General features: G+C 33.3%; 2 protein-coding genes across 2 annotated transcripts; both read right to left on the bottom strand.

Moving 5' to 3' along the window:
* Positions 555 to 2,063, bottom strand: LOC18611608. The gene is made up of 2 exons (XM_007047951.2): positions 1,564 to 2,063; positions 555 to 1,092 (listed from the first exon to the last, which is right to left on the bottom strand). The coding sequence occupies exons 1-2, from the start codon at positions 1,884 to 1,886 to the stop codon at positions 930 to 932; spliced, it is 486 nt and encodes a 161-aa protein (XP_007048013.2). The 5' UTR covers positions 1,887 to 2,063; the 3' UTR covers positions 555 to 929.
* On the bottom strand, positions 7,366 to 12,144 carry LOC18611607 (3-hydroxyacyl-[acyl-carrier-protein] dehydratase FabZ). Its single transcript, XM_007047949.2, has 4 exons — positions 11,839 to 12,144; positions 11,677 to 11,737; positions 11,442 to 11,586; positions 7,366 to 7,809 (listed from the first exon to the last, which is right to left on the bottom strand). Exons 1-4 carry the CDS (start codon positions 12,044 to 12,046, stop codon positions 7,558 to 7,560), a joined length of 666 nt encoding a protein of 221 aa, XP_007048011.2. The 5' UTR covers positions 12,047 to 12,144; the 3' UTR covers positions 7,366 to 7,557.

The raw sequence follows: 13,375 nt of genomic DNA, 5'->3' as shown, positions 1-13,375 counted from the left end.
TAGTGGATATTGTAGTTGAAGTACAAATCTTTTTCAATATCTTTGTTCATCATTGTGTTCACATATTGGGCACCAACCAATTATTCTAGTAATTATATTAAATATTATAATTATATCTTTCATTCCTTTTTTTTAATTGCCTACTATGTACTTGTGCAGGTTCAATGTATACACATAAATCTCCATGCTTATAATAAAATAATAATAATTCTTATACAAATGCTCAGCTTATTAATTGGGCTCAAATAGCTTGCTAGCATCTCAAGATTACCATGGTAATCCAAGAACTCAGCTAATTAGACTCCACGAATCCCATTAAGCATCAACAACCCCAGCTTCAATTAACTCATTTATCTTTAATTACTTCTTTATCCTGTTTAAATAATGTACTACTTTCTTTGAATTCAGAATATATATATATACACTTCACATGCAAAATATTCATTTTCTTGATGATAATTGATTGGTAGAAAATATATGGATAGGAGGAGTAGTCATGAACTTAATGAAAGTAAAATCTAAAAAGTAAACCAGAAAAAGGGAAAAAAAAAACAGAATGGAAAAGCTTGCAGACGTTAGGGAGAACTTAAAATAAGATTCATAAATGCTGATCTCAACCTCAGAGCTTTGCCCGTTTGCATCAGCATCCACATACATTAACTGCACCCACTATATATTTGTTTTTTTTTTACACAATATTACTAACTCATAATATTGTTTTCATCATTATCAACATCTTTTATGATACTGTGAAACATTAGTGGGCTCTAATATTGGGGGCGAGGAGATGGATGACGATCAATCGAGCTGCACTATTTTTTTTTTTTTGGGGATTTGGGTTATGCGTCTCTCTCTCATTCTTTTCTTGTCTTTTCCTTGTCTTCAAGCTAATTTTCTTGAGGATTGAGATTACTAGCTCCTCATCAACTTCAAGCAGCTGCCACAGGCTCGGTTTTAGTTGAAGCCTTGGAGCTGGCTGAAGATGCATGGCGTTCTTCTTTCTTTGAAGCTACACCTTTCAACTTTTCTTTTCTTTCGTCTTGCTTCATCTGCTGCTCCCTGCACTCTGAACTACAAAAGGCTGTATCCCCCCTGCAATAGTATTTTATAATCAACTCAATTAAAATAATGCAACTAACTTGATCCTCTGTTAACAATGCTATAACTTCTAGATACCATTTTTTGGGGGTTAATTATAACTTCTAGATACTGCTGTGTGTATGTGTATATATATAGTATTAATAACTTAAGGAGATGAAAGAGAAGGGAAACATAAATTTATAGTGAAAAAAGGACCCCAACCAAAAACACAAATATAATACCAAAACCAAGAAGAGAAGATTGAGTTATGAGAAGCATGATTATCAGGAAAAAAGCCAATTTATATCATTTCTGGATCTACAGTAAGCATGAATATTCTTATCTGTTAAACTATATATATGGTCTTTTAAAATCTTTTCATAAAAATTAAAATGGAAAAAAAAAAGATCCAAACTAGTAGACTTACAAGACAATTTCTTGAAGAAAAAAGAAGTTATGATAAATTTAAAAATAGAAAAATACCTATACATATATATGTCTCGACTAGGAGCTAAGCGGCGTTTACAAAGGCAACAAGAGCGCAAGAAAGGAGCAGTGTCGACGACATGATTAGTAGAACCTGATCTTCCAGCAGCAGGGTTTCTTGGCGATACCATGGCCAAGAAACGTTGATCGTAACCTGCAAAGTTTCCGTTTGGAAATTCATGCAAGGGGTCTTGAGGAGGAGGAGGATCAGATATAATTAATGGTTCTTGGACATCCTCAACGTTGGAGACATCGACGGTGATCCCTGTCATGCTTGTCGTCCTCTTGATCGGGTGGCGTGAACGTTTTCCTAGCAACATGGTTTCTTGTTTTCTCTTTCTGGGTGATTTCTTTCTTTTTCTTCTCTCTGTCTCTCTAGTGATTTTTCCAGAGAAGAAAGAGAGAGAGTGGAAATGGAAGGAAGGGCAAGCTAGCGAGGGGGAGACAAGATAAACGAGATGGGAGGAGGGGAGAGAGAGAATCTGGGCCGTTGCTTGCGGGCACGGGGTCCCAATGAAGTCCACCTCACGCTTTCTCTCCTGCTCTTTTGTTTTCTTTATATATTTACTTAACAGTTAAAATTTAAAACTCAATTTAAAACTTTAATTTCAATAATGCGAAATACGAAAGATAGAAAATTTATAAAATGAAATCTCATTTATATAATCCAAGAATCAATAATGAATCTTGATATGCATAAAATGATAAACATTGGTCTTTCCTTAAATTTTTTAATGTCATAAAATTTATTAGTCTTAATCTTGTTTAAAAATACCTATTTTAAATTCTATTTACAATTTTTTTTATAAAAATAATTTATTATTGATAGTTTCCAAGATTTTATTTTTTCCAAAACTCTTAATTGGTCAATAAATTATACAAAAGGGTCAAAAACGAATTTGGAACCTAATCTTTTAAGCATTTATTGTGAACTCCCTTTCGGTTTTATTCCTTTTTTTTTTTTTTTTGGTGTGTGTGAAATCCCAATAGAGAATTATGTTGCTATCATATATACAGTCATGTTTTTGGAGCTATATTAATTACCTCTAATTTCATCATGCAAATATCAATGCATAATTACTGGATCATGCAATTACGAAATAATTGTTTTTAATTTTCCAATCTTACATGGCTGGAAATAAATGATCCTAATAAGAGTGTTTTAGTGCGAAGAGTCAAATTCAAGATGTCCATTTCATCAGACATCATCTTAGTTCATGAACCACTACACAAACTCTTTCCATGTTTATGCAGTAACCTTATTTAAATTAATTAAAATTATTTGTTGGCCAAACCACAGGCACAGCATTCTTTTTCATAAAACTTTAAGTTATAGGAACTTTTAAAAGATCCTACCCGCCTGATTGGCATATTAACAAGAGAAATGTTTAAATCAACCCCTCACTACCATTACGTCCTCAACAACTACTTTGTCTAAACCTGAAATGAAGGGTTAAATAAGAGACGTATCTAAGGTCAAATACACGAATTAATTAATTTACTCCCACAATTGAGGGTTTCAACGTCAATATCACTGTGGAAACTTCATTGATATTTTCATTGTTTTGTTACCCAACATTATATTTTTGATATATTTACAAAAGTATTGTATTGTGTCGTTTTCTCACAACGTCGAAGATAATGAATGTACGTAATACACACAAGTTGTACTGTCTTTCTTTTTAGGAGTTTGAAGGATTGGGTAAAGAAATAGTTGGCAGTAGGGCATGTAAAAAGGGGGCTGGGGGCAATGGAAAGATGAATTAATCAAAGGGGTGGGGTGAATCTAGACCAAAACGTACACACTGAAAAAATATTTGAGTGGACAGTGGGCAGCCAACAAGATATTGATCTTTTTCACTTTTGCGAATGTTTGAAATTTATTTTGATGCTTTGTGATGTATATGTCTTGTTTCAAACTCTTAGGGCACACTCGTACAGTTGATAAGGATAGTTCACCCCACAATTTAAAAGATGTCTCACACCTTTTTTCTATTTCCTCCTTTTCTTCTTTGGTTACTGGCTAAGCCAGTCGTTCTGAACAGTGTAATTACATTTTCCCCCTCAAATTTACAATAAAATTTTAACAAAAATGTGCTTCAAATTGCTCAAATCAAATTCTCCAGCACAAAATAAGAGAGAAGATTTGTAAATTCCATCATTTGAAGTGTGGAGATTGACATTTTTTTTCTTTCTTTTTCGTTATAAACATGACGCATTACAATTAATTTAAACATTTGTTCAGTGAGTCGTATATGATTTTTTTTTTAACTTGAAAAATAAAAATAGCTCATCTCTTCCTTTGCAACATTTTATAAATTCATTTGTTTCTCATTTTTTATGCCATGGTTGCGCAGCAAGAATAATTCTAGTCTTGTTCCAACAACGAATAAAATGCGAAGTTGAATAATTTGAAATCAACTATCATTTTAATTCTCCAAAAAAAATTTTCCATTTTAATTTATTTTGGAATGGGGCTATAGCCTGCAAGTTGGGGGAAGTTCCAGATCTGTAGCGCTCTCATTCTTACAAATGATCACTGGGGACTGATGGGATCAGACTGACAGCTTTCAATTTTTCATTAATATTATTCTTCATAATTAATAAAACATTTACAATAATTGAGAAAATATTTTTTCTCTAAAAAAAAAAGGTTTCCCTGGATGACCAATCACCAGTCTTTAGTTAATTTGGTCGATCAAAGTGAGACGCTTCAATGCTATGTTTGTTTCTTTTTTTCTCTAATATACGTACAAATCAAGAGTTGTCTTTCATGAAAATAAATAAATAAAAATAGAAATGTCTGTCCTAAAAAAGCTCTGTTGAAACCACCCGGTAATTAATAGTGTGGAAAAAGACAAAGTACGTAAAAATCATGTATTTTTATTTTTTGGTATCCTCCAATTATATTAGGTGTTCTATCTAATCATTCCTGTCAGCTGCATAAGGTTTAAGGATAGCAAATCAGGAAATTATATGATAACTATTACACCAAATGGGGCAAAATAGCAGTTTTGCAGTTTAGTCACAGGAAATACCATATGGGTGGGATCATGATCAAGCTTTATTTTCAATTATCATACAAAACAAAAAACAATAACCCAATGACTCGATTCTCACTGCAATATCCAATATACATGAAATTATAAATAATGTCATTGAGAATTTCGACCTATTTGAACTTAGACCCATCTAGCCTTTTTCTCTTTAAAAATATATAGAAATGATGAAGAAACATTGTAAGCTGTTTCCTTCCTGTGTGAGTGAGTGATGATTCATTATTATGAGCAATATTTTTTTCCCTCTTTGATAAAATATAGTTTAGCAATTATTATGTACGCTTTGTGTCAATTATTGGGTCCCCAATGGGACCCAAGGCCCTTAGTTTTCTTCCGATAAAACGCCAAACATGTAAAAAGAACATAAATCAATAAAATAGCAAATTTTAGAAACCTAAACAACCAATCAAAGTATGCAGTGTCGTCATATGAAATGGTCCTACCACAATTATGGCTCGAATGACAGATTCCCAGGTGGTGGTTGATCTCCATCTGGCTAGTCACTTTTCATACTTTTTACCTTCCTACTAATAACTTTATCAACTTAATAATTTTTAAATGATTAACTTTTGTATTTTCATTGCCATCACTCATTGCTAATCTGCTTTTATTTTAATCTAATTCTTCTTGTGCATCCTCTTACTCAGGTACCTCCAGGTAGAATATTGTTTAATACTTGGAACAAGCTAGTGAAAAAAAGGAAAAAAATTGTCCAATAATTCAGCATTTAGGGGAAAAATTGGGGTGACAAAGCCAAAAAAAAAAGAAGGAGATGGGATAAATGTAGCTTGTATTTTCCCATCTTGGTTTCATGGTTGTGATGACACAAATGCCAGTGAATCTCTATTGATAGAGATTGAGGGTAAGAGTGTGGAAATCTATGATGTCTATGACTAACAACAATAAAGTGAATGATGGGAGTGCAAAACTACTGGAGGAAATCTTTTTACACTTGGGATAAAAAAACAAATGCTTAGTATGACATCGCAGCACATTTGTGGAAAAGAAAAGAGATAACTTTTTCTGTCTGTCCTAGGATGGTTGAATAAATTAAAGGTAATAAAGGTATTCCAATTTCCAAAGGAATTGAAACTATTCTAGCTAAGACTTCATCAGAGAAATATGTGAGAAAATCTTTTCCCACTATAGGGAGAATTTCCAGCATATTTCATCCCTGCCCAACTGTATGCTAGGTTTCTTTCCATAGCCTATATAGCTTTCTTCCATAAGAATTATAAAAGAACTTCTTCAATTTCGGGGCTCCAAGATGATGAAGCTGGACATCAGATACCGATTTAAGTATACTGTATAACTTTTACCATATAATTAATCACAAGATTCACAACATAAACAACTTGACGGTTGTTGATCTTCTGATCAGTGTATCTTAAACTGTTCAATGCAACAGAAGCATGAACCTATGATAGCTGTTTTTTAAGATTATAAGCTTAATTTGCTTAACAGGCAGCATAAAACATACATTTCTCATTCTAAGATGTTAACAGAAGCTGTTTCCATGCTCTTAGTTGCTTAAACCTTAGTCCCTTCAGGTGTTTGATCAAAAGAAGAGCTGATTTCACTGCAGATACGCAAAGCAATTTCTAAACAATTAGCATCTCTCTTACTCAAGATATTGAGTTTGTCTACACAAACATGAGCAGTAGTGACCATTTCTTTAGCAGTAGGGTCTTCACGAAAGATGGGCACACCCATACATGCAAACAAGTGTATGGCTGTAGAGCAAGAGATTCCATTAAATAAGAGGTGTAATAATTGATGTTTCCTACCAACTTAAAAGCAAAAGATAGACAAGGGGCCTTGATGGCTGCATAAAGGACACAGTCATTCCTACCACTGAGTCCCACTACAGATTGTGTGCAAACTAAAGGTAGTATGCACTCATCAGCCACATCATTGGGAGCCAAAAAAGAACACCCGGACATCAATAATACCCCCTTGCAAATTTCAATACCTTCTTGCTTTATTCACAAGGTTTGCACTCAGATTAAAAAAAAAGGCTCATTGGCAGAGATTTTTATGAGGGAAAACCAGAAGACTATTCCATCAGTTAATACTGCCTTGGAGATTTTAAAAGTACATTACCTTTATAATGAAGGTTCATACATGAGATGGAACTGCTGGGCTAACTTAATTGATTTTCAAGAAACTATAATGACTGGGGAGAATTTGAGAAAATGCTGGAAAGAAACAAAGCATAGGGTGCAAATTCTGATAAATCCATGTATTTATATGTCAACAAATTTTCATAAAATTTAACTTTAGGCTAAACCATCTACATAAAAGCTGATCTAACAAAGTAGAGATCTGGCACCACCTATTTTTGTGTCCGTGTAAGAAATGCATGAAGTGAAGTCCATCTATGGTGCTTTCAATATTATTTTTAATAATTTTTACATCATTTTTAAGTAATTTCGTATCACTAAATTCATGGCAAAAGGTAAGCCATTTATTTCTCTCCATCTCTGCTTGTCTGATAAACTTTGCACTCTTAAATTTAAAGCATGTTTTTGACACAGTAAAATCTCTTCTTAATCCTCATGAACTAGGGCACATGCCTAAGAGTTCTACATGTATAACAAATTAATTGATCTCTACAAGTAGCCCTATAAAATCTTTTCCTTTCCTTTTTTTTTCCCTTTTCCCCTTCCAAATCACAGACCATATGGTCACTATTAATGTTCAACCTCCTTTTTCTAGAAAGTGTTTACTGATTTCAGTCTAAATGAAGTGGTAGAAGAAACCTTTTTCTTTGTTGCAAAAGTACAAAATAACTTAATAATAGATTGTCAAAGAAAAAACCAACAAAAACCTCCCTTGCAAGGGATGTTTACACAATGAAAGCCTCAATTACAAAATGTCTAATGAATTTCCAGAAAATTGGAGGAAATAGAAGGATAAATTATTGAGGATATCAATCACTACCGGTAGCCATCAGGAACTCACCCTCACATACCAAGTCACCTCCAACATATGCTTTCCCTTCCATCTTTGCTATTCCAAACCGCTTCTGCAACTTGATGAGTGTCATCCTCATCACCAAAGTATCCCCTGCAATTACTGGTTTCCTAAACCTCACTTTGTCAACTCCAGCAAAAAAGAAATTCTCCCGAGAACCTCCCACTTCAGGTTGCAGCATAACCAAGCCTCCAACTTGTGCCATTGCCTGGACCAATCAAATACTTCTGTTAGAACCTACTAACAATAAAGATGCAATGATTAGTGTGGTTTACAGGAAATTGATCATCTAAATACCAAATTATTTTCCGAAATTCATTTTTGTTGGCACCTCTTGCAGCTAGTGATGACAATGTTTTGGTGACCAAGGCCTTGGGAGCATCCTCATGGTAGCATCAACTGGCCTACCAAAACATGAGATGGACATAGAGAGGAAAGAAAACCAAGAGGAAATGGAGTTCAAGGGCTACCGAATCAAAGATGATGGATGCTACTAGAGCATTCATTTCTTTTCTAGTCTATTGGATTGAAACCCCCATCCCATTTTCCAATTGGATCATGCAATCCCAAATGAAGATCCTTCACAATCCAATTCACAAAGTCAAGCAATCCATCAATTTAACTTTTTCTATTTATATATTTTATACCTAGACTATAGTTAGAGGTGGCCGCACCAACATCATCCCCGTCAGCATGGTTGTTGCATACTGCAATTAGTTTCTCTAGTTGCCATTGTTTTTTTCATTTCATATACACATGTTATTCAGAATAAGGAATGCTATGAGGTAAAGTGTACCCTAACCACCTATCAGATGACATGATATAAATAAGTACCAGGGGCGGCAAAGGTGGCTTGGAGGCTTTGGCAATGATCAAAACTTACAATTACAAATATAGAACAGCAAAATTTACATGAAAAACAGAAGAATGAAAGAAGATATCCAGTAGCTTTCAGAGATCATACCAAAATACAACACTAAAACAAAGAGCCAAAGTAGCAGAGTCACTCATAATCAAGCCAATTTAATGTTATTATGGAAATAAAGATTCTTGAACTGTATAAACCTCCTGAAATGAGGAGATACTAAAATGCCATAACTAATCTGGAATTAAGTTGATGTAGAAAAGAGACAATCAGAAAGCAATGAAAAACATAAATCTTAATTCCTTCACATTTCAAGTCAAAGGAGTAGCCATCAAGCACAGCTGGAACAGAACACTGCAATGAAGGGGCTACCACTGAGACATGTCACAACTTGGTCAGACAAACTCCAATTGCAGGTGCCAAAAACTTTAATATTTGCTTGTTCACCCTATTGAATATTCAAGTTGTTTTACAACAGAAACACTAATTACAATGTCTAGCTAAAATATCACATATAAAAACTGCCAGCAGAATAATCTATCATAGAATAGAAAAAATATGGCAACTTGGGCTATCTTGGGATATTTATGCGAAGACAGCACAAAAAATACGGTGTTTATGGAGATAGAATCACTGTAGGAGATCAAAGCTGTCGGTGAAAATGATACATAGAAGCTAGAGTACAGAGAAGGTCACATGAAGAAACATGATGGAAAAGGAAGATCCAAACAGCATAAAATCTTGCCACAGCTTTGTTGAAATATGGAAGAAAATGCCCAACCAAGCTTAGTTTTCAACAAAACTTTATATGGCTTAAACAACAAATGAATCAAAATATATTAACAGGACACTCATGCTAACAAACTTTACACAAATTCATGTCAACTGCCAATAGCAACTCGGGTGAAATAGACTTTGCAGCTGATTCAGTAACAAATAAATGTAATCAAGCCCATGGTTCATTGAGTTTATTTAAATACAGAGCATATGACATATGGATCCTTAACAATGTTGAAAGCATGTGTAAGGAAGCAATTAAGCAGGAAAAAACTCAGAAACCAACGAATAAAGGATGACTGATAATTTGAATTATGAGATGCTGCACTACAGATGAAAGAGAAAACTAGCCAAACTAGCCATGAACATGAGATTGTATCTCGTACAGTAGTCAGAATAAAATTTTCAATTTTAGGTGGAATAAGATAACAGAGATCAGGTAGAGTGTCGAAAACAAATGGAAAGGGGGATGTAAGAAGGATTGTAGCAAAATCCTGCAGAGGGAAAATGTGATTCAGAATCATATTTAAAACCTAGGATCAGGTCCTATAGGTAATAACCAGTGTTGCCAAGGCATGTACTAGGCATTAATGCGCAATCCTAATCAAGTAAGGTGCCTCACACCCCTTTCCACATTGGTCAAGAACATGCCTTTGGTGCTCGGCATACTTTTTTGTTTTAATAAGGAAAGGCACATAAAAGCACGCATGATTAAAGTGTCCTTTTGGTTCCTTTTATTTCTAAATTTCTCTTGTTAGCTATACTTTTAATAGTCAAAGTAGACCAAAACCAACTGTCTTAATAGAATTAAAAAATGGGTCATACAGTATGCACCACTTTTTGTTGAAAAATTGAAGTGAAGGAAGCATTGAATTGTTATAGATAACACATGGAATTTTCTGTTGCTTGTATGCATCTATTGTTTTCTAGAAGGCAGACACTTTATTTTGTATCTTGTGCCTTAGGAGAAAGAAGGGTTTTAGCACCTAAAATGTGCCTTGTGCCTTTGGCAACAGTTCTTTAGTAACTATTTAGAGCGAATCAAGATAACCAGAAAAAAAAAAATAACTGCGGCACTAGAGTACAGACCCAAAAAACAAACTAGCTAGTAGTAGACACCTATGGCAGTCATGCCCACAGGTACCAACACCATTATCTTCAATTATAGTCATATTGATTTCAATAAATTAATTTATGGAAAACTCATCTATCAAGCACCTAATTTCCAGGGAAAAAATAGCATCTTCAAGGTCAAAACATTCAACATTCAGTATGCAGAACTAGGCATCCAGTAACTAATGAAAAAGAAATGTGATGAAAAAGATATATTAAAAGAAAGGGAAAGGAAAAAAAAATGTACATTCCCAAAAATTTCTATCATAGAGAAGATGCCAGATTGCATTGTTTAATTCCTTTGCAATTATATAAGCCTTGGGGACAGATATAAAGGTGTTGGAAACAGAACCTTAACTGCTCACGGAAGAAGAATATTATATGGTAAATTGACAGCCTCATTGTTTCTCTACCAGAATACAATCTAAAATGTCTACCAGGAGATCATTCTATGGTGTTTGTTTTTCTTTCATATACAACATTCTCTCTGCCTTTTCTTTTAGATCTCTCTTTCCTGCTATTTGTTCCATAAACTTTGTCACTTCATGTAAAAGCTACGCAGCAGCTGTATCATTAAGCAGGATGGTAAAATGTATCTCAACTGGGCTAAGCCTTAATTCTAAACTAGTTGGGATTAGCTACATGAACTGCTGAACTAAGTGAAAACATTACAAATATATCAAACTTTAATTTTACATACTAAGAAGAATTTTCTCTAATTCAAATGTCTCCTCATTCCACAATCAATGTGAAATTCTGCAAGATAGCTAGTTTAACCTCCAGCTTAGACTCATGGCGTTATTTCTTATTCCCTTTCCCACATATTACAACTGGTCCATCTCAACAATTATGGCTTCGCTATGCTAAGGAGGCTTTCTATTTCTCATAATCTAGGTAATGACAAAGCAGGACCAGCGCTATACCTCCTTTAATTAGATTGAAAACCAAAAAGTTATCAAATAAATCTACACAATCTCATACATTTTGATATAGTTCTACATTCAACATTTTAGTTAACAACCTATGCATGCAATAAAACATCCAGAAAATTAAAATTAACAAAATTTGAGTGATAGACAAAGTACCTCAACCATGAGAACACCAGGCATTATAGGCCTCTCAGGGAAGTGGCCAGGGAAAAAATTATCATTTATAGTCACATTCTTTATAGCAACAGCTGATACCCCTGGATTATATTCTATCACTCTATCCACTAACAAAAAGGGAAACCTGTAATCCAAAAAAAAAAAGAAACCAATAAAAATATAACAGAAACAAGCAAAAAGAGATAGTAAATCAAAACTAGAGTCTTTAATTTACCTGTGTGGTAATATCTCTCTTATCTGATTGATGTCCATCACAGTAGGAAAAGCTGGGTACCCTGAAACAATCAAGAAGAAAAACAGAACAACCCATATTTTATTAAAACATAAAGATTTTTTGAAACAAAAAAAAGTAAGATGGGAAGAATAAAAAGATTACTCGTTTCAATTGGGGCGTCATTATCGGTGCTGTTGGGTACATTTAAAGAGCAACCAAGGGCTGAGTTGGACCGGTGGGTGAGCTTTAGGGAGAGTGAACGAGATCCGGGAAACGAAAGCGATGAGGAAGGAAGAGGTTGGGAGAGCCTTCTGGGTTGACTCAGTGAGCCGGGAGTGAAAGACACGAGCGGGTTGGAGGTAACAGCCATTGTTTGAGAGAGATACAAGGGCGGAGACTTCGAAGTGCTTTGTGTTGGATGAAGCGAGAGAAATGGAGAATAGTTGTTCCGATTGTTTGTATTTATGGTAAGTCACCTGCATATACCGGAGTAGCTCCTTTATTAAAAATTATTATATTTAATTTTCAATTTTCAATTTTATTTATTACGATGCAAAGGAAGAAATGATTTAAAGAATTATTATTGTTATATAAATTGATTATAGAAAAAGAATTATACAAATTGGAAAAAAATACATATTCAATAAATTGCAATATAAAGGATCCAAAAGAAAAAATCGTATGTAAGTTTGGCATGGATGAAAGTCTCATTGACAGTTCTTGACAAAAAAAAGTCTCATTGAAAGTAATAATAGCGTAAAAATGTTAAAAGATAATTAACACTAATATTGAACTACACCATTTACAAATATTTTTGATAAGGTATAAATCCTATAAAATGTTCATGTTTTATACATTTTTATTTAATTAAATCCCTCATATTTTTTAATACATTTAAATAAATTTTTAAATTTTATTTTAAATTAAATAAATTCAAATGTATTCTTCATTATATTTAATATTAACTTTTTTTTTTATCTACATGACATATGATTTAACTAGTTGATGTAGTCACGTGATGAAACTAAAATTCAAAACCACGATTGCTGATTTTTATTTTCAATCACTGGTCGAATGACATCAAAATCGTAAAAACAAAAAAAATCATTTTTTATTTCTCTCCTTGTCTTGTTTCTTTTCATTGGAATAAATTTTCTAAAATCCCTTCCTTTTTCTCTAAAATTAAAAAAAATTAAAAATCTAAAATTCCTTACATCTACATGATTTTTAAGATTTGAAAAAAAAAATGATTTTCGGAAAACTACTTTAATTAAAAGAAAGAGGAGAAAAGGAGAAATGGAGTTTTTCTTATTGTAATTTTTGCTTCCGTCAAACGATTTGATTTTGTCAGTGATACGTTAGATCATATGCCACATGACAACAAAAAAACGATAATATTGAATATAACTGCAGTTGTTTCGGTTAGAAAATTTTGTTTAACTCGTAATAAAAATTTTAGGAGTTTGCTCATATCAATAAAAATCTTATTAATAGTCCTTGACAAAAAAAAAATCTCATAGAAAGTAATAATAGAGCAGAAATGTAAAATTAGTACTAATATACAACTACTCTCTGAAAATCGTTTTGATCAATATAGCACCATTTATATATTACGTGTTACATAGAAACTTAGCTTGCAAAAAGTAAACTCAATCAAAACAATAATAATTAAACTTTTCAGAACGGAATTAATTGGAAA

This window comes from Theobroma cacao, chromosome 1 (assembly GCF_000208745.1).
Source record: "Theobroma cacao cultivar B97-61/B2 chromosome 1, Criollo_cocoa_genome_V2, whole genome shotgun sequence".
Classification (NCBI taxonomy): Eukaryota; Viridiplantae; Streptophyta; class Magnoliopsida; order Malvales; family Malvaceae; genus Theobroma; species Theobroma cacao.
The sequence above is the reverse complement of the archived record's forward strand: the minus strand, read 5'-3'. Positions and strand labels throughout refer to the sequence as shown.